This window comes from Phyllobates terribilis, unplaced genomic scaffold (assembly GCF_046119375.1).
Source record: "Phyllobates terribilis strain yellow unplaced genomic scaffold, ASM4611937v1 Scaffold_7__3_contigs__length_470593459, whole genome shotgun sequence".
Lineage (NCBI taxonomy): Eukaryota > Metazoa > Chordata > Amphibia > Anura > Dendrobatidae > Phyllobates > Phyllobates terribilis.
The window spans coordinates 252,690,889-252,715,176 of record NW_027362767.1 but is presented as its reverse complement, the minus strand read 5'-3'; the positions used below and the strand labels follow the sequence as shown (position 1 = coordinate 252,715,176).

General features: G+C 41.7%; 1 protein-coding gene across 15 annotated transcripts in view; it reads left to right on the top strand.

The window, feature by feature from the left end:
* The window catches only part of RALGPS1 (Ral GEF with PH domain and SH3 binding motif 1), a 540,676-nt gene that overhangs the window by 426,027 nt on the left and 90,361 nt on the right, over positions 1-24,288 (top strand). For all 15 annotated transcript variants that reach the window (XM_073640264.1, XM_073640270.1, XM_073640276.1 and 12 more), the window contains one exon: positions 3,866-3,933. In XM_073640264.1, coding sequence (XP_073496365.1) covers positions 3,866-3,933 — 68 coding nt within the window. The remainder of the gene's footprint in view (positions 1-3,865; positions 3,934-24,288) is intronic.

Here is a 24,288-nt window from a genome sequence, read left to right as displayed (position 1 = left end):
TTTCAGTTTTCTACACTCCATACTCTTGTGAAAATCCACCCCCTTTGAGACTCTGCCCCCTTTTGGACACCCACACCTGTAGGGGGATTTTCACAAAAAAAACAGCAATAGTCTTAGGACCCAGTTCACAACAGCTCTTACCACCTCCCCGGGCACTCTGGGACAATACTGGCGCCCCCGGAGAGTTCACCGAATGGTCCACTGCCGCCATTCTATACGGTGCCAACAGCTCCTGCCGTTCCTGCACCATGTCCTGTTGCTGTATTTTCTCAAATGCCTGCTGCTGTGCTTTTGACAGGCACTTTAATCGCTCAACAGCTTCACACTCATTTGCTGCTCCTTTCACAGCCATCTTTATCAGCTCCTGCATATCTTCAGGACACTCTCTTATGCCAAAGAGCGATTGCACACGGTCATCTAACCCCTTCTCCATTCCGTCTGGAGATACTGCACCATTCCTGGCCATCGCGGTACACACTAGACACTTTATACCGCTCTCCCCAAAAAAATTTCATGGCCCCGCCGAGCCACCGAAAAACCAGATTTGAGTGCGACGACAACCTTTGCAACCCCGCCGAGTTGCAGCCAGATGCTTTGAACTTCGTGAGCCTCGCTGAGCCACAGCTAACCAGGTTTGAGTGCGACGACAATCTTCGCAACCCCGCCGAGTTGCAGCCAGATGCTTTATCACACTCGTCGACCTGTGCCGTTGCCCCTAGCAACCGGGCTGTCGTTGCCGCTAGCAACCGGGCTGCAGTTGCCCGCATCCTCGAACCACATGTAAGGCAGCGCTAGTCATCATCCTGGGGGATACTCGCTGCGCCGGGTCAATTAACGCACACCAGCCATATTTTCCGATATTTCACCAACCAGCAGTTTATTAATCTTCATAAACTGCTGATCACACAGTCCATCTTAGTGGCTCACCGGCAAATTACACATATAATATCCAGGAGCCCTGCAACTAGCAGACAGGCCCTCTTGGCTTCAGTTACATCCCTCAGCAAAGGCACTTATATTAATGTCCACATCAATGTCCATATAACGCAGTGTTTTACCTTTGAGGGGTTGTAGCTGCTTCAGTCCGCTTTGTCCCACCACCACTGTGGCTCTAGGGCTTACCAAGCGTGGTCTCCAGCCCTCATCCCATCCAAGGCCACTGGCATCTCTCACACACTCAGATCCAGGCTCTGCCTTCCAGGACGCTTATTTTAGTAAGCCTCTGGCCCTCCAAGGCTTACTGGCATCGCTTCCACACAAGGATCCAGGCTTCACCAGGCCTCACCAGGCATCTCACTCTCAAAGCCTCTGGCACTCCAAGGCTTACTGGCATCGCTTACACACACAAGGATCCAGGCTTCACCTTCCAGGAGTCCACCAGGCTTCACCAGGCCTCATGCCTTTCACACTGGAACAGGCCTCATGCCTTACACAACAGGACCTTGCTGATGTCACAGTCATGTGATCAGACAGACATTCTGTGCGCACAGGACCTGAGCTATGTCACAGTCATGTGACCAGTCACCTGAGGGGGAGGAAATAGCATAAACACACTGGATCATTACAGTAATGCCGCTGCATTACAATAGCTATGAACCGGGCACGGTTTGAGCCCATTAACAAATGTTTGCATTATAATGATAATGCACAGTATCCACCCCGAGATGACCCCAACTTTGACCGACTTTTCAAAGTTAGGCTGGTCATTGATCACTTCACTTCAGCAACATATTCGCTGAGGTGTACATTCCCTGAAGGGACATTTGTATGGATGAGTCCCTAATCCACTTCAAGGGGAAGCTTAATTTCCGGCAATAACTGCCCAGTAAGAGGGCAAGGTGCGGATTAAAAATGTACAAACTGTATGAGAGTACCTCATTGTACACCCACAAATTTAGTATTTACAAAGGGAGGGACACCCAGATCGAACCACCTAAATGTACCCTTGTCCTGGGAGTGAGTGAGAAAACTGTGCAGGAATTGGTGCACTCACTGCTGGATTAGAGTTATCGCCTCTACGTGGATAAATTGTACACCAGTGTCCCACTCTTCAAGGCCCTCTCTGCCAGAAATACCGCAGCATGCGGTAATGTGCGCAGAAACCTGTGAAGCCTCACTAGGTTCGCTAATTGGGCAACTGCTGATAAAGGGCGAGAGCAGAGTCCAATGTACTGACAGCATGCTTTTTTGACCACTATCTATGATAATGGCAGCACCCCCACCACTGTACGAGGTACCCCTACACAGGTCCCCAAACCAGACACAAAAAAGGTGCAAAGTCTGCTACAGAAGGGGGATAAGAAATTACACCATTTTTCAGTGTAACATCCGGCCTGTGCATAAAAGAATAATTCAAAGTCTACCACAAGTCCATGAATTATTAATGTTCATTACTAATTTACACTGTAGTAACACCATCCTATTGCACCAATATGTACTCTGCACAACCTACATATGGCACCACATTATCAATTCAGATATCAGTAAAACCCTATCTAAATATACCTCTAGATTAATTCCAAAATGGGGTCGCGTGTACTGTTTTGACACTTCAAGGGTTCTGTAAATTTGACATGGTGCCCGCAAACCATTCCATCAAAGTCTGCATTCCAAAACGTCGCTCCTTCCTTTTGGAGTTCGGCAGTGTGCCCAAACAGTAGTTTTTCACCACATATGGGGTAATGGCATACTCTGGAGAACTTGCACAACAAATTTTACTGTCCATTTTATCCTGTTATCCTTGTGAAAATGGAAAATTTGGGGCTAAAGTAACATTTTTGTGGGAAAAATGCAATTTTTCATTTTCACGGCTGAATGTTATAAAACTCTGTGAAGCAACTGCAGGTTCAAGGTGCTCACCATACCTCTAGATAAATGGGGTCACTTGTGGGAGTTTCCACTGTTTTAGGCACATCAGTTGCTCTGCAAACACGCCATGGTGTCCTCTATCTATTCCAGCCACTTTTGTGCTCCAAAAGTCAAACGATGGTTCTTCCCTGATGTGCACCCAAACAGTACTTTTCCACCACATATGCGATATCCATGTACTCAAAGAGAAATTGCACAACAAATTGTGGCATCCATTTTCTCCTGTTACCCTTGTGAAAATGAAAAATTTGGAGCTAAAGCAAAATTTTTGTGGTAAAATGTTCATTTTTTCCACATTGATTTAATTCCTGTGATCACCTAAAGAATTAATAAGCTTCTTGAATGTGGTTTTGAGAACTTTGAGGGGTGCAGTTTTTAAAATAGTGTCACTTTTGGGTATTTTCTGTTACATAGGACCCTTAAAGTCACTTCAAATGTGATGTGGTCCCTACAAAATTGGTTTGGTAAATTTTGTTGGAAAAATGAGAGACTGCTGATCAACTTTTAACCCTTATAACTTCCTAATAAAAAAAAAGTTATGTTTCAAAAACGATGTTAATGTAAAGTAGACATGTGGAAAATGTTATCCATTAATTATTTTATGTGGCATAACTATCTGGTTTATAGGCATAAAAATTAAAAGTTTGAAAATTGCGACATTTTCACAATTTTTGTCAAATCTTCAATACGATTCGCGTTTAGTTGTGAAAATATTGACCAAAATTTACTACATACATGAAGTAAAACATGTCACGAAAAAACAGTCTCAGAATCACTGGGATATGTTGAAGCGTTCCTGAATTATTACCACATAAGGTGAGAATTGTAAAATTTGGCCTGGTCATGAAGGTGAAAACAGGCTGGGGTGTGAAGGGGTTAATAACATGAAATGATAAATTCTGACATTTCTTATTGATGCTTTATGAATAATGATCATTTTTAATATTTGTTTAAAAAAATTCTCACTAAACCTATAAATATATTTCTTATTTTTTAGACTTTCATTAAGGATCGAGCCCGGAAACAGTTCTCCTCGTCTGGTCTCCTCCAAGGAAGATCTCGCAGGTATAAATTTTCTATACTATTTTATTTTTTCAAAAATCATACTGTCCCTAAAGGAGTGTTAGGTGGAAGCTAAGAGATCTGTAATTAGCATTCCCATTACAAGGCAAAGGAACCTAACATTGTATTGATGGCCTACGGCTTCCTTATCATAGAGCATCATTGACATAACAGAAGAACAATCTTTATTATCATGCTAGTAAGTTGGGGGGAAAAAAAAGTCTAATTACTTTCAGTAAGAAAAGCAGAAAAATAGTCTTGCCGTCATCAGACCTTTTAATGGCTAAAGAAAATACCAGAAGAATTCAGACTTTGTTCACAAATATTCCTATTTTCCGAATGGAGAGGATTTTTTTTCTTTTTGTAAACCACAGGAACCAAATAAAAGTATTTTTATGTATGGTCAAACAAGAGAGAGATGGCTTTTACAGATTCTCGGCACATGTGCAGTCACTAACTTTAGCAAAACAAAAGAACTTAAGACATTTCTGGAAAAGAAATCCTCATGTTTCATGGAAACTTCCTGTGCAGTGTTTATCCTAAATAAAACGTCTTCTCTCTTTAGTATGTGGGAGACGTTATAAGTGAGCTTTGTATGGACTCCGGGGAGAAAAAGATGAGCAGGGGAAGATATTAGACTTCTCGATGCTGTTTTTTGTTTATTTAAATATACAAAAAATACATAAAAATTCCTACTAATCCAGCACTAATGAGCAGCTGATGATATATTCTGAATTATGAGAGCGAATAACCAAATGATATATTCTACTATCAGCTCGTCCTGCTCTGTCTACACCTTCAAATCTTATGAGGTTCCTACTGTTTTTCAATTATTCATGAATCTCTGCAAGTACTGGACTACTTGATAATGGATTTTACTATAATTTGAGCAAATAAGTTTTCTTTTTTTTACTATATAGATTTTTTAAAATATATGTCACATGTTTACCGTGACAGAGAGGAGCCAGAAGACCGCAGTGTCTGATTCCTCCCACTCCTGCACTCATTAGCAGCCTTTCACCTTCATATTAAACGGTGCAAGTTTCTTTTAGTAGTGCAGGGGTTAATCTGCTCAGTTGTGAGCTCCTGGAAGCTTACATTCATTTAGGCTCTCAGCTGTTCACTGTTAGCCACTCCCCGCTCCTATATATACTGGGCTTTAGCAGGCTATCATTGCCAGGTCTAGCTTATGCTGCATGGTTCTAGGAGTGTGGTTATTTGAGAAGGCGTTTGGTGGATTTCAGCTTAGACTGTTGTGTCGTTTAGGTTGCGTGTTAATCCTATTCTCCTATTTTGGTTTGTTTCCCATCCTCCACTTCCCGGTGTTAACCTCTGTTGTTTGTGTGCATTTATTTGTATGATTTGTATTATCCTTTAGTCCGGTTTGTATTACCTTGTTAGTCTGGTTTGTGTACTGCCATACACTACTACTTCCCTCTTCCCTGGGGGGGAGGGAACAGACTGAGGTCGGATTGAGGAGCTCAGACAAGGTACGTGGCCCCTGCGTCTTCACCTTCAGAAGTAATCCGGGGAACAGGGCCAGCTAGGGCACCCCTAGCATTAGGGACAGGGTAGGAGCCCCTGACCCCGGTATACCCGACAACAGAGTCGCGACAATATATTTATGTATATCCGCACTCTGGATATGTTCGAAAACACTCTGATTTGCCCCCCCCCAAAAAAAACTCCCCCAAAAAATAAATTGAATCTTGAATCTATAACAATTCTGCTTCTTTTATATATGGATTTTGTTGAGTTTCTGCCGCACGAACTTCATAGAAACAGTTGATGTGCTGCAAAGTTGCAATCTGCACCAAAGGTCAATTTCTATACTAATTTTTATATGCAGCAAGAAGGTGAGATTTGTTAAATCCTCATCCACTGTGCTGCTTTTGTGAAATCCAGATGATAAAACTGATAGTGTATTTATGACGTGTGAACATATCCTAATAATAAGCTCTTGGGGCTACAGGAAATTAAATTTCCCATCATTTAGTTGTCTACTTTAGACAATACCTTTTTCTTAGGGTGAGCTGATTACAGGGTGTCCTTCATAGATAAGTGTACAGTTTCCCTACAGTGCCCCCACAGGAAAAATGAAGCATTACACATTTGTTCAATCAGATCATTTTTTATTGTGAAATATATCAAAATACATTCACATTTTAATTTTTTTTAGGAACAATCAAAACTAAATAAAACAAACACACAAATGAAAGAACATATAAGTCAATCAAATACAAACCAGTTCATATTAGCGTTCATCGTAGGTGTTATCATTCGCTTATTATAATTTACATGTATGAATGCAAATATAAATGAATACCATCTCACTGCTGGTGTGTTCCATTAAAATACAGAGAATTACAACATTTACATGTAATTATTTAAAACCCTTTTGTTTTCCAAGATCACACTATGGGTATGTAAGTTAGGGACTTGAGTTGAGTTAGGAGATTTTACAGGTTTATGACAAGGAGATGTATAAACGGTCTATCATAGGGTTTCTGAGAAGGTTTTCTAATGCAATCCCGGAGTAGTTAACCATTGTTCCCATAGCTTTATAAATTTTTTGAGGGTGTTTCCATTTAATATATGTTCCCCTTTCCATACCTAAGACATTATTTAGTTTAGATTTCAATTCTTAAGCATTAAACATTTCTAAATTTAAATCAATGTACTGTCTATGTAATATATGGATTTGCTGGATCTGCCACAGTAAGAAAAACTCTTCTCTCCAGCTAATCGATGAATGTCTCTTTCAAAGTAATAGGCTTAACACAGCCGACATCCACAGTTTGTGTATGGACCACGATGCAAGGATAGGCGCCAGGTCCCCCAAACTCAACAGCCTCATAGACTGTCAGGAGGCCCACAGCCAGTCCATATATTGCAGTCCATACTTAGACCCTGTTAGCTGTGTAAAGCCGGCCTAACAACGTGGGTTTTCTGCTGTTCATGCAATCACCAATAAAAAATATACACATTTAAGGAGGTGAAGCAGTGCCAATAATAACTTGTCTTCATATATCTACTGGGAACATGCACAATACTGCATGCCATTAAGTGGCGACAGGACGTCATCAGCACCACTCACCTACCGAAACAGAAGCGACGAACAACACCTTTAAATTCCCTAAATCATATGCAGTCATTAGCCTGGCTGACTCCTTTATAATGATGCTATTGCTGATGTCAGGTTTTCACTTGTAACATAAATTCATGTGTTGATTACTGCAGTTGTAAAAACAAAAATCCACTTTGTGAGAATATTAACCCCCTGATACTTCAACATTAATAATTATGACTCATATATGTTAACCTTCTTATGGATAATGTTATATAGATAGACAATGTCTCACACACAAGGCATTTACAAGGGTCCTCCTCCGGAGGAGGTTTATGACGTCCATAGTCATTTTTCCATACTGAGTGCGATTTTCCTTTCCATGTAATAAGGAAAGGGTTAAATCAATAAAGCAAAACTTAATGTGGATGGAGATCTATTACTTCATGATTGTGGTATGCAAGATCCTAAACTTGTCCTTGGAATGGAAAAAACAGTAATCGGAGCAACACATTTTGGGATCCAAGTTCCAAATAATAGATAGTTGCAGCAAGGCGACGTGGTTTGTTGTGGACATGATATAATACAGAACTATCCCATGGTCTGTGCGTTGAGCAATCTTCATAGTTGTCTGTCACTTTGGAATTTTTTTGAAATTTATTTTCGTGAAAATAAAAGTTTTTGTCCTCGAGTTCAGAGCTTTTCTCTAGGTCAAAAGTGCAACTCTCTTCTTAGCGGGATGAGACTTGGGATGTAAGACATAGTAATGTAAAAAAGGCGAGGCAGAAGTTTAATAATGGGTTTCCTTCGTGCTTTTATTTCACATGATAATTGGTTGAATTGATGGAAGATATTTAATATAATTGTAATCCAAAAATTACAATTATTTCCTAGGCAGTTGTAGATGTGTATTAGATAAGTGCAGACAGAAATGTTGCATATTATGAGTTATTTTCTTTTTCCTATTAGTTTCTTAAAATGTACATTTTGCCCCCGTATTTACTATCTGGGCTGTGGGGTAAGAATTGTGCTCTGAGCCACTCAGATGTCTCCCCATGGTGCTCCTCTCCTAATGCAGTTTCATTGAAACACTGGCTGAGAAGCTACATCTGCATCCCCATCCCCATCCCCCTCCTCCCTCGCTAGTATTTACAGGTTTATATATAGTGTGACCTAGTAATAGTTAAAAAAAAAAGAATAAGAATGGTAAAAAATAATAAAAAAAAGATTATACTTACCTTCCGGTGTCTTCCCGGTGTCATCTCTGCTGCGTCCGGTCTCTTGCATTGCTTGCGGTGGTGTGAAGGACCTGCGGTGACGTCATTGAGTCATGTGATGGGTCACATGACTCAGTGACGTCATGGCAGGTCCTTCACAACAGCTCGAACATTGCAAGAGACCGGACGGCGTGGACAAAACACCGGGAGGACATCGGAAGGTAAGTATAAACTTTATTTTTTATTTTAAATTCTTTTTTTTACAGATTGTATGGTACCCAGGTCTGGATGAGACTCTCCTCTCCTCCAGACTTGGGTACCATCCGCACATTAGAATGCGCCAATTGCGCAAGTACAGATGCAGTCTTGCGGAATTAGCGCGTTCTAATGCAAGTCAATGGCGGCGATTACGCTGCGTGTCCGCAAAATTAATGGACATGCTGCGTATTTTTGAGTGCAGCATAAATGCTGCGGAAAAATACGCAGCATGGGCATTGAAAGTGCGGAATTGCATTGGAGACAATGGGGGAAGGTTTACCAAAACGGAATTTTAAAAAGGAGGAAGGTCACTGAATAATCAGTGACATGCACAGGAAGCAGAGGAGGCTGAGAATCAGAAGAAGACCCTGCCCCCACATCCCACCCCAAAGCACACTGGAGCACAGAAGACGTCATTTTATGAAAACTTCACAAGGTGAGTATTCAGCAGCCACTGAGTGGATCCCTTCACATCAGGTATCCGATTAATCAGCATCACAGCACCATTATGGCCATGTCTTTAGTTCATAGGGCTAAATCCTGCTGACAGGTTCTCTTTCAGTTGAAGGAAGCTTTTTAAAAATGGTGACCACCAGTTATCTGAACCAATCACTGAAGTCGGAGCAGATGTCATGGTCCTTGCTCTACCCTTCCTGGCAGCTCATACACAGAGCAGTCCTTTCTCCCAAGGTAAAGGGAATCTAAAATGTATCTTTCACCCTAAAGCATGATGGGAATGAAAATAAAATTAAAAGCAGCAAATATTTTTTATTTCTATATTGATTTATCAGTGGTGCTATAATAATTTGTATTAGGATGGACTATGACACGAGCTGCTCTGTAACTTGTAACTATGAACTTTGTACCATTTATAGAGGGACTTTTTATAATGGTTTTATCTAGAGGTGACCACAGAGATTGCCATGTCTTACTCCAAAACCATAATTATAGAGGAGCCATCATCACCACTAACCTCCTTTCGGCAATCACCCACCACAGAGAAGGTTAATGGGGTGTTAGACTGCTGGCCACATCTTCAGATCCATGTATATATGGCATCAATGGGCTGTAGTCCTACCTGAATCCATCCCCAAACGTCTTCTGTAAGGGACTAAACACCAAATTAGTTGTCTTCAGATATTTAATAGTAATGAGTGATTATCATGGTGGGTAGTATGATTATTTTTCATGCATCTGTGTAAGATCTTTGGCACTGCTGGTCTTCAATTTTTATTTTTATTTTTGTACAGTACAGACCAAAAGTTTGGACACACCTTCTCATTTAAAGATTTTTCTGTATTTTCATGACTTTGAAAATTGTGCATTCACACTGAAGGCATCAAAACTATGAATTAACACGTGGAATTATATACTTAGCAAAAAAGTGTGAAACAACTGAAAATATGTCTTATATTCTAGGTTCTTCAAAGTAGCCACCTTTTGCTTTGATGACTGCTTTGCACACTCTTGGCATTCTCTTGATGATCTTCAAGAGGTAGTCACCGGAAATGGTTTTCACTTCACAGGTGTGCCCTGTCAGGTTTAATAAGTGGGATTTCTTGCCTTATAAATGGGTTTAGGACCATCATTTGTGTTGTGCAGAAGTCTGGTGGATACACAGCTGATAGTCCTACTGAATAGACTGTTAGAATTTGTATTATGGCAAGAAAAAAGCAGCTAAGTAAAGAAAAACGAGTGGCCATCATTACTTTAAGAAATGAAGGTCAGTCAGTCCGAAAAATTGGGAAAACTTTGAAAATGTCCCCAAGTGCAGTTGGAAAAACCATCAAGCGCTACAAAGAAACTGGCTCACATGAGGACCGCCCCAGGAAAGGAAGACCAAGAGTCACCTCTGCTTCTGAGGATAAGTTTATCCGAGTCACCAGCCTCAGAAATCGCAGGTTAACAGCAGCTCAGATTAGAGACCAGGTCAATGCCACACAGAGTTCTAGCAGCAGACACATCTCTACAACAACTGTTAAGAGGAGACTTTGTGCAGCAGGCCTTCATGGTAAAATAGCTGCTAGGAATCCACTGATAAGGACAGGCAACAAGCAGAAGAGACTTGTTTGGGCTAAAGAACACAAGGAATGGACATTAGACCAGTGGAAATCTGTGCTTTGGTCTGATGAGTCCAAATTTGAGATCTTTGGTTCCAACCACCGTGTCTTTGTGCGACGCAGAAAAGGTGAACAGATGGACTCTACATGCCTGGTTCCCACTATGAAGCATGGAGGAGGAGGTGTGATGGTGTGGGGGTGCTTTGCTGGTGACACTGTTGGGGATTTATTCAAAATTGAAGGCATACTGAACCAGCATGGATACCACAGCATCTTGCAGCGGCATGCTATTCCATCCGGCTTACGTTTAGTTGGACCATTATTTATTTTTATATAGCACAATGACCCCAAACACACGTCCAGGTTGTGTAAAGGCTATTTGGCCAAGAGGGAAAGTGATGGGGTGCTACGCCAGATGACCTGGCCTCCACAGTCACCAGACCCGAACCCAGTCGAGATGGTTTGGGGTGAGCTGGACCGCAGAGTGAAGGCAAAAGGGCCAACAAGTGCTAAGCATCTCTGGGAACGCCTTCAAGATTGTTGGTAGACCATTTCCGGTGACTATGTCTTGAAGCTCATCAAGAGAATGCCAAGAGTGTGCAAAGCAAAAGGTGGCTACTTTGAAGAACCTAGAATATGAGACATATTTTCAGTTGTTTCACACTTTTTTATGTATATAATTCCACATGTGTTAATTCATAGTTTTGATGTCTTCAGTGTGAATGTACAATTTTCATAGTCATGAAAATACAGAAAAATCTTTAAATGAGAAGGTGTGTCCAAACGTTTGGCCTGTACTGTATCTCACAATATTCGCCTGATTAACAGGTTCTGCGGATTGGCGGTCTTCTTCATAGAAATACCTGCGAGGTCCTGAGTAGAGATATATGCAAGTTATTCTCGTAAATACCAATGGACATTTACAACAGCTGGCCTAGGAATTTTAGATAGCAAAGAAGCGATACTTGACACTTCAGGAGAAACATAGCCACCAATGTTCACATGTCTGTAAAAATCAACATTAGCAGGTGCCATAAAAATATATTGGTAAAATAAAACTCATGAAGTAATATGGATATTACATAAGCGTGGTCTCTTGGGGAAGATGTATCCGTATTTGCCTGATAATCTTATCCAGAGAGGAACAGTAAGATTTGGGCTCAAAAAGGGACAATTGGAAGATTCATTTTTTACTTATATAGTCGGGATGATTTCCTCTAGTACAGAAGTGCATTGTTTTCTCAACCGACGGGCCACACTGGCAGATTGCACAACCTCCAAGGCTCTCAATGAAGCTATAGGACAACATGGTTGGTATTGGTCATTCATGTCTGATACGTGAGGTTTCCACTGCCAAAGCCCCTCATACACTCTAGATAGCTGTTGGACAAATGATGCTTTGGCCGGCAACTATCTCACCCGACTCTCCCATACTCTGGAGCGCAAACGTTGCCGAGCACTCATGTATCCTCTATGAGAAAGCTGCTTCCAGAAATGTCTTATCTCTTAGAGAACAAAAAAGATCTGCTGCCTAAAATCGGACATGCTGGATCCTTATTTCTCCGAACATCATCATAGGTTGGTGGCCCCCCATACACATTAGACTGTCGGCCAAACCAGTCGTCAATATCGGCAGGGGCATTTAGTGTCCCACTTCTTATGAGGCTACCTTATTTCTAAGTTTGACACACAAAACAAAACTTTTTGCACTTTCTGAAAACTTCTGACGTGTCATAGAGATAGTCAGAAGGTTTGACTAGTGAAGGTCCAGTTGTAGAGTCCAGCACTATAACAAAGGTGTAGGCTTTTATTTTCTTTCGTCAATCGACACCTCATGCACCTCTTTAAGTTTGATCCAATGCCTAGCTGTGTAACTGCTACTATCTTTAGCAGCAGTGGAGTGAAGACTTAGTCACACAGTCACCCATGCTCCGTAGACATGTGTATTGCTTACAGTACTTTCTTCGTCTCTCCTTTTGTGATGCTCTGTTCCTTGTGCCCAATGTTTTTCCACCCTGTAGTGTATACTGTGACCAGTCTCTTGCTTTTTGTATTGCACATATTAGAAAACTTTCCCTTCTGTGATGCAGTCCATAGGGACACCATGGCTAGGCTGGTATGGGATATAAAAGCACATACCTGGTGCTAGATGAGAGTACCACAAGTTATCGGCGACAGAGTACGTGTAACTTTTACACATAGATATGCTTATGCTCCCCACAACCCAGATCAATAATCACGTCTATAATGAGAGTAAAATCCTCCTGCACTTATGAACCGTGTTAGTAGCACTGCATCTTTTAAGAGAATATCTGCTATCTGAAAGGATGGATTCATAGAGGTGGAAACAGTGATTGACAGCCGTCAATCAAACTCCCCGCCCTATGAATGAATGTAAATTAGCTGTCATTCCCAATAATCCTTGCTGGGATGACAGGAGCAGGAATGGGCTAGCCTGCACCTGGGAAATGACATGTATGCCATGTACGGAGAAGCGAGACCCTTTTCCTCTGCTTGTCGTAAGCATCCACATTTTCGTCTGCCTGTTACTAATTAACCCTGATCCAACATGACAGAAGACATTGTTACTTGTCACACGTGGGTCCTGAGTAAATCAATGCCTGTTCTGTTGGAGCAGAGATCTACAGCTGTTCTTAATTAGCCCTGTATTTTTATGTATACGTCTCATTATGAATATTAATCTGAGGTCGGCACACGCAAATGTGGCAGAAATACAACATGGAGCACATGGTGTGAACGGACCATAAGGGGCTAGTACTTATAACCTGGGTCTATAGCTTTCAATATAACATGTAGTTGGGATCTTTTCCCATGTCTGCATCCATTTTGTCTGGATGCCATGATTTGTTTTCTTCCACTCCCCAAATTTATATTACATGTTTGCCCTAAAATTCAAGAAACATTAGATGTAAAAATGAATTTGAAAATTAAATAGAAGAATTAAAAACTTGTCCAAAGTTTTTTTCAGTCTTTAGCTCAGCGTTCCTCGTCTCATACTGCTGACAGAATAGTGCGGGTGACAATACAAGTCTGATGTGAGGTTTGTGGGAATGAGAAAAGGGGGTGACCTCCTGAGACACCCGAAGAATATTTATTTATGGATTTTTTTTTTAACGATTTTTATGTGATTTTCCTTTACATTTAGTATTTCTTTATGCAGTAGTCTTTGATACTTTTTTAGCATATCCAGTGGACATATCATAAGTCACTTTACACCTCTGTGAAGAAGGGGGGGTCCCCCAATCCCAGTCCTGCTTAGAGGATGAGAATGAATGGCGTGGTGGCTTCACGCTTGGCTGTTGACGTAGCTCCCATTACTGTGAGTAGCAGCCAACTCTTCATTCCTTCTCTGCCTGCTTGTATCAGCCAGTGGTTTTAGCCCCTTGGTGGGAATAGAATATCCCTTTAAATTAATTCGTGTTTAGGCTTTTATGTAGCATTTTTTTTTACTTTTTTATAATAATTTTCTGCGCCCATTATGCAGTTTTTCTCCATTGATCCAATGAGGAAAGTGAAGAATGGTGACCAGTAGATGCCTCATATCCGGGATAGCACGGTGGGGTATTCTGTGTCTCTCCCACCGTTGGTATGAGACCCTTGGAGAACATGTTACAGACAGGGAGCCTATAAGTTAGGGTCTATTATCCAATAATAAAGGTTGTTCTGCTTTCTAATATCTTTCTCCATTAGATAATTCTTGGCAGGATTTTCACGTTTCTCTTCCTAGTAATATTGGTGTGGAAATAAGAATCCCACCCTGCTACATAGTGGTGTTCAGCCTTTCTTGCGGCTCTTCTAACAAGTGATTATCTGGCTCTGAGTCTGTAATTCAGTGGTCATCGAAGCACACAAAGTATGGGATACTCTGCACTCAGCGGGGAGCCCTCACTGACTTTGTGGTGTAAGGGCTAGTGTGTCGCATGGATCGTATTATTCACGGTAGTTAAAAGAGAGAAGCTTCACAATGTATTACATTTTTCATCAGTGATTTTCACCGCTGAAACACACAGAGTCGTACACAGCCAGAGGTTCTGAACTTTAATGCGTTTGAATAAAGGTCTGGGTTCCTATGGGACCTGTGAGCAAATGTGGTAACGCTGGTGTATGGTTCACCCTCTAAGATTTGATGCACTCTGATATAATGCCTTCTGTTTTTCAAGGATCAATCTCATATATGACGGTCAAGCCAGAATGATTTGCTTTGCTTGTTTTTAATCTAATGACTGTTAATTTATCAATCAATCACCAAATCACGTGGGTTTTGCAACAGGTTTGCAGCTGCAGATCTCCTAAAAAAAGAATGACACAGGCAGACAGGAAGCAATAGGAGAGTTTGTACCACCTCACCTATCTTCTATTCATCTGCAGTAGCTCATATCAGTCTTTCTGTGTATCAGGGGAAATAGGAGCGCCTGTGCAGCCGCACCGGCGCTCAGGTGTCGTGTCAAGCATTCTGCTCAAGTTATAAGTGAATGGCACTTGTGCTGTCTGAGTCCTATACATGAGGGATGCATGTGCGGCAGGTGCCATATACGATATGGACACATGTGCGGCATTGGTCTAGCATGAAGGTAGCCCATGTGCCCATGAGTCTGGCGTCTTTGTGTTAGAACCAGCTGTGGTCTGTCTGCCTTTCTATCTGTTTATCTATTTATCTCTAATCTATCTATGCTTCTATCTTCAATCTAGCTATGTAATCTTTCAGGATCCCATTATGAAGCAACAGGTATTCCCTCTGAGCCTTGGGTTGTGCACCTGTGGTACAAGTACCGCAGAAGTAATTTATGAGGCTTGGGGTACCGGTCTTGGAAACAGGAGTAAAAGCTGCTGTAAGCTATTTTGTACTTCTCAGGCACAGTGTGCCCCCTCCCTCACTTTTAATTTTGAGGCCTCTATTAGCGTCTCTGATGGTAGAGACGCTGGTAACAATAACAAGCCCTGATGAATTACTGCAAACAATGGCTGAGCATCATTTAGTCTGGCAGTCAGTAATAGAGGAGGTGGGGGCAGACGCTTTTCATGATGTCATTCTCATAGCACGTTCACTATTTAAAACAAACACTTTTTTTCTTCTTCTTTTCCACGTAAACACTTATCTGACCGTGGAGGTTGCACAATCTGTTGAGCTTGTTACCATGGTAACGGATAAACACTGAGACCGGGTTTTTACATCGGTTCTGTCCGCTCTCCATTTTTCATCTGCCCCGTAGCCACATAACAGATTCCGTATGGTGAACGAACAGTAACGAGACTTCAAGGACTCCCATTCTGCATATTTATTCATTCATTACTCACTTGTAGATTCATAAACAGTGTAAGTGGATGGGAATTGTTTAATACAAATGCGTAACACATGTGATGCGGGATTAGAGGGTATTATCAGTGCTAGACGGGGGTCGGCACCTCTGCACTCCAGCTGCTTCTGATCGGTGGCAGCCTATATATCTCACTAGGGCTTATTCACACATGGGATTTCTAGTCTTCATTGAGCACAATACTGACTGCACATTCACCCTATAATGGTTGAATTCACAAACATGATTTTCAACACTGGTACACAAAAGTCAGATGCAAAAAATACAACGTATGTCATCAGATGACAATTTTCTCCCAGGAATTGTTCACAGAAGTAAAGTGAGAAAAGACTGATCAAAATAGGATTTTATTCATAATCATTACTAAGAATATGTACTTACTTTTCTGAAGCGTCATCAATTTCCCGCCCTCCGGTCATATGTGGCTATTTCCTGTGACGTCCCGTCACTGCTAAGGTCACCTTAATTCCTTCTGGATGTGCGTGAGGTGGCATTACTATACTGAGCATTCACGTAGAAAGAGTGGTGTGACTGGAAAACTAGTCAGATGCTTGGCCAGACAAAGTGCCAGCTGATGCGCTAGGCATGAGGGAAATTGTAGGCTGATAAAAAGTAAAGTGCCACATGTAAACAAACAGGCCAGTGGCATCGGTGAAACCCTCTTATAAAAGTCAGTTTTGAAAGTAAAAAAACCCTTTTAACTCTTATGTCTAAGCAGGGCTCTTATCTTAGAGCTCCAGTGCCACCTTACTAGTTCCTGCCTCATGGCTGCCAAGTTGACCATGTATTTCAGCAGTGTCTGAGTGCCAGAACACCCTGCATGCCCTGCAGCAGATAATATCCGTACTGCCAGGTATATGCAGAAAGTCTTGTGGGACCTAAATAAGCTAATAACAGAAAAGACAAAGGCATTACCATTGTAGGTCCGTTGTAACCTTTATTTTTTCCCTCTCCATTTTGAGCAAATCTTTTGGGGATTTCTGCAATTTGAGGTGCACCATCCCTGTAAGCAGTGACCTAATATACTTTATCGGGTACAGGCTTTATATGAATGTGTTTTGGAAGGTGATTAGTAAGGTGATTATTACTTATGGACTCTTTCCATATTCTGTCCCTGTGAATTAATATAAGGATGACACGGGAGTCAAGGTGAGTTCACACGCTGCACAGATGACATCAAACTCCACATTAATGATTTAGCTTCTGTCTTATGTAAAGAATCCTAAACAGACGCTTAATTTTTGCGATATGAGGGATCCTGATGGGAAACACATGAACAATTAGTCTCCAGTCTGTATTCACTTTGCTTTTGTTTAAATTTGGGATCTGTGCAGGATGACATCAGATTGTGAAAATAGCTCAGTATCTCCCGGAGTGCACAGGATATCGATGAACAATAATGTTTTATATAGAACAGTACTGGATCCACGCAATCCTTAGGTGATCGACTAAAGAGACGGACACACGTCTCTCACCATGCAGGGCTGTTATCATTTAGGCTATGTGCCCACGATGAAGAAATGAAGCAGAAAATTTCTGCAGCGTTTCTGCATGTTCTTGGCAGTCAAAAACGCATGCGGATTTTACACGCATTTTTGACTAGTTTTTACATGCGGATTTGACTTGCGTCTTTCAAGTGCATTGGGACCTCAAATCCGCATGCAGAAACGCACAAATAATGGACATGCTGCGGATCTTTCCGCAAGGAAAATCCGCTGCGGAAAATTCCGCAACATGGGCACAGAACATGCAGATTTTCCTTGGGGATCATGGGGCACGGATTACCAAGCGTTTTGCAAGTGTTTACGCTGCAGAAAATCCGCATCAAAAACGCTTGAAAAATGCATAGTGGGCACACAGCCTTACTATCACTCACCTGGTAATTGGTTAGCGGTGATCTCCCCCAGTGATGACAGCCTCTGTAAGTAACTATTGATATTGAGACGTGTTTTATACATATGTTCAGCTGACAATGCTGTATATTATTGTATTATTGGCTATTTTATAATGCAACTTGCACACTTAGTGCTTTAAAGAGGATCTGTTCCGACACCCATGTGATCTATTCTGTTCATATCCACAAATTGTGTTCAAAACCATACTATCATTAGGCACACCAGCTAATTAGCATTGCCCTTAGCATCACATATTGGACCACCAAATTGGCTTCAAATTGTGCCTTGTCACATCCTGCGCCAACCAGAAGATGTCAAGGTTCAGTTTGAGCCTGCTAAGGATATCAATATATTGATGTAAATTTAGATATTTTTTCTCAGGAGTGGGAGCCAAAACCAGGAGTGGGTGATAAATACAGAATTGGTGACTTGTTTCTATTATATGTTTTCTCTGATTGTTCCTCACCTGGTTTTGGCTCACACTCCTGAGAAAAAATACTGACCAAATACCGACCAAATACTGATAGTGGGGCCATGGCCTTATAGAAAGTTTAAAACATCACACTATACCATAGATTTGTGCGGTTACTTGTACTAGAGGGTATTAAAGTAATGCCTTATAAAGAAATCCCCTGTAGGATGATATGGAGGGAGCTTCCTGCTCCGGACCTTCCCTTTATGAGCCAGGATGAAGAGCGCCTCCCGCCACAGCAGACTCGGGCCCTCCATGGATTTACATAACCACTATGTAGTATTACGTTTCCAGCTGCAGAAATCTCTGACTAGTCACATTTTTCCCTAGCAAAATCTGCTTATTGCTTTAGCGGTGAGATTATGAACAGGGTAATTTTTCATGGTAACACTCTTGGTACCAAGTAGTGACTTTTAGAGGATGTCACTTTCCTTTCCCATAACCATGCCTTCTCACTACCCATTTTTTTTTTTGTTTCTATGAATGGTCATCCTTCAAAAAAGGATGGAAGTCATGCAAATCTAACCCAATAAGGTATTCTTGGACCAATTTTCAATCGTTGAGCTGTATATATACTCTCAGGGTAAAAGATATTTCTGTTCCCTGGTGCAGATGTATTGGCACTTTGACACTTTGAGGAACTAACAACCCTCTTACACCACATAGAAATGAGCCAGGAGCTCTCCTGGCCCCGGTCGAGATGTACACATGACGGGACCATGAAGAATAACAAGTTTTTATCTAATATGCTGCTTTTCTACATGAAGGCTGATCATCTCCGTATATTCCTATTCATGTGCGATTGCTCCTTGTTTTTGGCCTTTTTCTTTGCACATATAAGGAGTTTTCGTTAAGATGGATCCAGAGCGGATTGTTTATAAGAAACAGCCGCTGGTCGAGGGCTGGAGGCTTTTCATATAAAACCATGTTTACAAGTGTAAACCTCTGCTGCTGTGTAAGATGTCAACGAATTACAAATCACATCTGTCACGATGATCTCAGGAGGAACAGTGATGTCTCGAGTGTCCAAGATGTAGTGTGGTAACAAAACTTGTGGAAGGTCCCTTTAAAATCTTTTATTAGATCCATAAATCCCAAAGGCTGACGTAATGGAAAATGTCCCCATAATGTGTTGCCAATGGACGAAATGTTAGGAATCTGCACTGATAATAGTTACCTTGTACATAAGAGTTTGTTTATTGTCCCAACGTTTCACGCCGCGGCCTAAGATTTCACTTGAATAGATGGATCCATAGTCATAGAAGGAAATATGATATCATGTGTGGGGTCGTTTATAAATGGGGCTTTTAACCCGACTGTTACACAAACCCGATGATTAACAATCTGGATTAATTGTACAGAGGAAAGCTTCGCTGTTGTGTGAACGCAGCTTGGCCACAGAAACAACATCCATCATGTCAGGAGAGTATTGACCCCACAAACCCCAACAGACAATAAGCTTCTTGGGAAAATATTTTCCGACACTTGGTATAATACAATAAGTGCTGATAGCCGCCACAGACGTGTAATAAATCATCAAACCCTGATTACTATTCCAGTTTTGACAATGTCTTAAGCCTCGTATTCAGACCCACACGTCTTTATGCTGTTATTAGACACGTTGGGAAATATATTCCAGGTGCTGTAACTTCATGGAGGTCTGAGCTATAGGACAAAATCTTCATCCACTAGGGACCACGCTACATTGTGTGTATACATGTGTACCCAGGTCACATCTGCTGTAGATGGCACCTAAAGATGGACTTAACTTTTTCCATAAGCATCAGGAATATATATCGCATTATCAAAAATATGGTGACACAATTTGGTTTGGTATAACTTATGGGAAGGGCTTCTAGGATTTTCATCTGGCCACACATTTGCTCCTGCCGTATAAATGTAGTAATTCGTAGGGCACAAGGTAAGATATGGCTTGGCTGAGCCAACAGCAGCCAGATCCATTCATACTTAATGGAGCGGGCTTCTTTGGTCAGGACTTAGCTTTGTGCATTAGCAGGGGGCACAATCTTTTTTAGGAGCCAATTTATGCTTAACCAATGAATTTCCAGATCAATATTCCTACAAGGGTTACGATATCTTGTTTGTTACTTTTCGCAAAACGATTTTCTGAAAATCATGAAACAAATGTATGCAATCGATGTTACAGTCCTAATGTGGCTAATACAGTGGGGAAAATAAGTATTTGATACACTGCTGATTTTGCAAGTTTTCCCACATTAATATTTAATACAGAAGCCTTTATTTGCAATTACAGAGGTCCGACGTTTCCTGTAGTTCTTGACCAAGTTTGCACACACTGCAGCAGGGATTTTGGCCCACTCCTCTATACAGATCTTCTCCAGATCTTTCTGGTTTTGGGCTGTCATTGGGCAACATTGAGTTTCAGCTCCCTCTGAAGATTTTCTATTGGGTTCAGGTCTGGAAGCTGGCTGGGCCACTCCAGGACCTTGAAATGCTTCTTACAGAGCCACTCCTTAGTTGCCCTGGCTGTGTGTTTTGGGTCATTGTCATGCTAGAAGACTCAGCCACAACCCATCTTCAATGCTCTTACTGAGGGAAGGACGTTGTTGGGCAAAATCTCACGATACATGACCCCATCCATCTTCCCTTCAATACGGTGCAGTCGTCCTGTCCCCTTTGCAGAAAAACACCCCCAAAGTATGATGTTTCTCCCACCATGCTTTATGGTTGGGACGGTGTTCTTGGGGCTGTACTCGTCCTTCTTCTTCCTCCAAACACAGCGAGTTTGATTTGATACCAAAAAGTTATATTTTGATCTCATTTGACCACATGCCCTTCTCCCATGCCTCCTTTGGATCATCCAGATGGTCATTGTTGAACTTCAAATGGGCCTGGACATGTGCTGGCGTGAGCAGGGGGACCTTGCTCGCCCTGCAGGATTTTAATCCATGACGGCGTAGTGTGTTACTAACGGTAATGTTTGAGACTGTGGTCCCAGCTCTCTTCAGGTCATTGACCAGGTGCTCCCATGTAGTTCTGTGCTGATTCCTGACCTTTCTCAGAATCATCCTTACCCCACGAGGCAAGATCTTGCATGGAGCCCCAGACCGAGGAAGATTGACAGTCATCTTGTGTTTCTTCTATATTCTAATAATTGTGCCAACAGTTGTTGCTTTCTCACCAAGCTGCTTGCCTATTGTCCTGTAGCCCATCCCAGCCTTCTGCAGGTCTACAATTTTGTCCCCTGGTGTCTTTAGACAGCTCTTTGGTCTTGGCCAGGGTGGAGAGGTTGGAGTGTGATTGAGTGTGTGGACAGGTGTCTTTTATACAGGTAACAAGTTCAAACAGGTGCAATTAATACAGGTAATGAGTGCAGAGTAGGAGGGCTCCTGAAAGAAAAACTAACAGGTCTGTGAGAGACAGAATTCTTGCTGGTTGGTAGGTGATAATATACTTATTTCATGCATTAAAATGCAATTTAAGTGCTTAAATTATACAATGTTATTTTCTGGATTTTATTTTTAGACTTTCTCTCTCACAGTTGAAGTGTACTGATGATAAAAATTACAGACCCCTCAATTCTTTGTAGGTGAGAAACCTTGCAAAATTGGCAGTGTATCAAATACTTATTTTCCTCACTGTGCATGGTATAGAAATGGGTGATAGCACAGTGGGCCTCCCCATCTAACACAAGGGGTTTGTGTAGTGGCAGATTATTGGCCTGCCTGACACAGGTCACGTCTCCATGATCTGATGCTGCCGGCATGTCGCTCTCATTTTGCTGTCAATTTAGTTGTTAAAATACTTTGTGTGCGTCACTTACAATAAACTCCTACCAGACACTCGATCATTTGTACGTTTATTTTGCTCCCAGTATTTTCTTTTTTTATTTCTTGGACTCTTTCGGGTTCTGTAGAATAATAAGCATCTTGTGTATGAAAAGGGCATAAAACCCCACAAACACTAAACTCCACGTCTCGTAATGTTCCATGTGCGTAGTCCGAGCCTCGGCAGCAGAAGGAAAGTAACCACAACCTCTGGGAAATAGAGGAGTAATTGTACAGTTGCCGCTTTGTGTTACTGAAGCTTTCATTAGTTTAATGCTAATTAGTATTATTTTTTTTGTGGAACATTCTGTCGTGTTCTCCACTGTGTTACGTGCTACAAATCTGCCCGAAGCTAGGGGTCCCACTGCTCCTGAGAACAGAACTATGGCTGCTCATGTGTACCATTTAGTCTATGGGACTCCTGAAGACAGCCGAGCAGCCACATAGAAATTAACTGGTGGCTATTGCTTCATTCAAACAGGGCACTTCAGACCCATGTTGTAGGGATGGCTGGGATCCCCAGTGATCAGCAAGTTGTATATCATATAGGCAATAACTTTGCAAATTGGGACAATTCTTTATCTCTCCTCTAGATCATACTCACTGAGCTGCAGGATGCTGAGATCTAGGGTGCTGTTTGTCTGGATCCTCTCACTGGAGGTCACCAGTCAGTTTCTTTACAAAATGAATGAAAGTGGCAATATAGTGCGAAGGAGTACTGCAAATTGCCCATCATGCACGCTCTGTAATTTTCAGAGCTTCCAGAGAGATAAATAGCAGCACACACATAGCCACCTCTCCATACCCATGGTGTGCCATAAATCACACATCTGAGTGTTAACATCCCAGAGAAATGGACCGGGGTTTTTTTTTCCACTGAAGAAGGCGGACTGTTTGAACTTTTTTTCATCCATTGACTCTTAGCAATGGATCAGTTAAAAACTAAGGAAACTTGGTTGGAAAACTGTGTTTCATCAGTTGTATACAGATCCTCATAGACTTTAATGTCCGAATTTACGGTAATCTAAAAAAACAGATGAAAAGGGGACATGCTCAGAGCGTCACGGATCAGAGACATGGATTCGTTTTTATATTGATGTGTGTATGGATGAATGAAACTCTATGGGTCAGTGTGCTGCCAGAGAAAACAACGGAGAGCACACGGACGTGTCACTTGGATGTGTGAATGCAGCCTTTGTCTGGATTAATCATGTGTGCTCAGCAGAATTTTACTAAAAAGGAAAAAATAAGTTTTTTGCAAGTGACGACAATATTGGGTGAAATGACTGCTCTCGTCATCATTCTTTTAGAACATTGTGCAGGAATAAAGATAGGAATAAGAGTGGCACTGCGGCACATTTTATTCTGCTCTTTAATATTACTACACCTTACAGAGGCATTTGTAAAGCGAAGCTCTTTCGTCCCGTGTGCTGATGTCGCTTAGTATGTATGTGGTCGGTAGCGTCTTCTAGTATGTGCCATGCCGAGCAGCTTCCTGCAGGTAAATAGGAGTAGGCCCTGCATGCTGATTGTCCCTGCGTGACTTCCTTTACAGCAGCCGCATGATTGATGACTTACATTTCAGCTGCCAGGAATTATACTGCAGTGTCACTTCTTACAAGTAGCAGGACCAGTATGATGTGGTGTGATTATTTAAGTCTGTGTGACATCTGTACAATGCAGGATAATCCCGGCACCAGCACATTGTGTCCATCTGCATTTTGCTCCACTTCTTAAAGGTGCAGACACACATTACAGTTTTATGTAAGAACATATCAAGTGCCCCCTGCATGACTGTGGGAGCATTATATCACCAAATTTGTGCAAACTTTCCAATACACTGGCGAAGTCCTGCTGTCACTTTATAATTAAAAATCTCTATTAAAGGAGCCATGAGTATCTCCGCTCCACAGCTGATTTTAGTTTTCCCAGGTCCTGGGAGGATATTATTTACATAAAGCCGATACAGAGAGATTTTGGTGGAGCTACATGAAAACAAATATCTCCCCTCATAACTCATGCGTGTTAGCATTAACAGCGAACTGATCATCAATCATCCCACTGTACAGTTCCCCAGAGCTGTCAATCACTTCTTCACAAGTGGCAGTGACTTGTTTTCACTGGTTGTCATGCATACAGACAGTCGCCATACCAGCCCTGGATAATATAATTGTGGGGTCTGGGGTAGGTTCTCAAGCAGTCGAGCTGATTGTATTTCACAGGGAGGAACCCATGGAGCTCAGG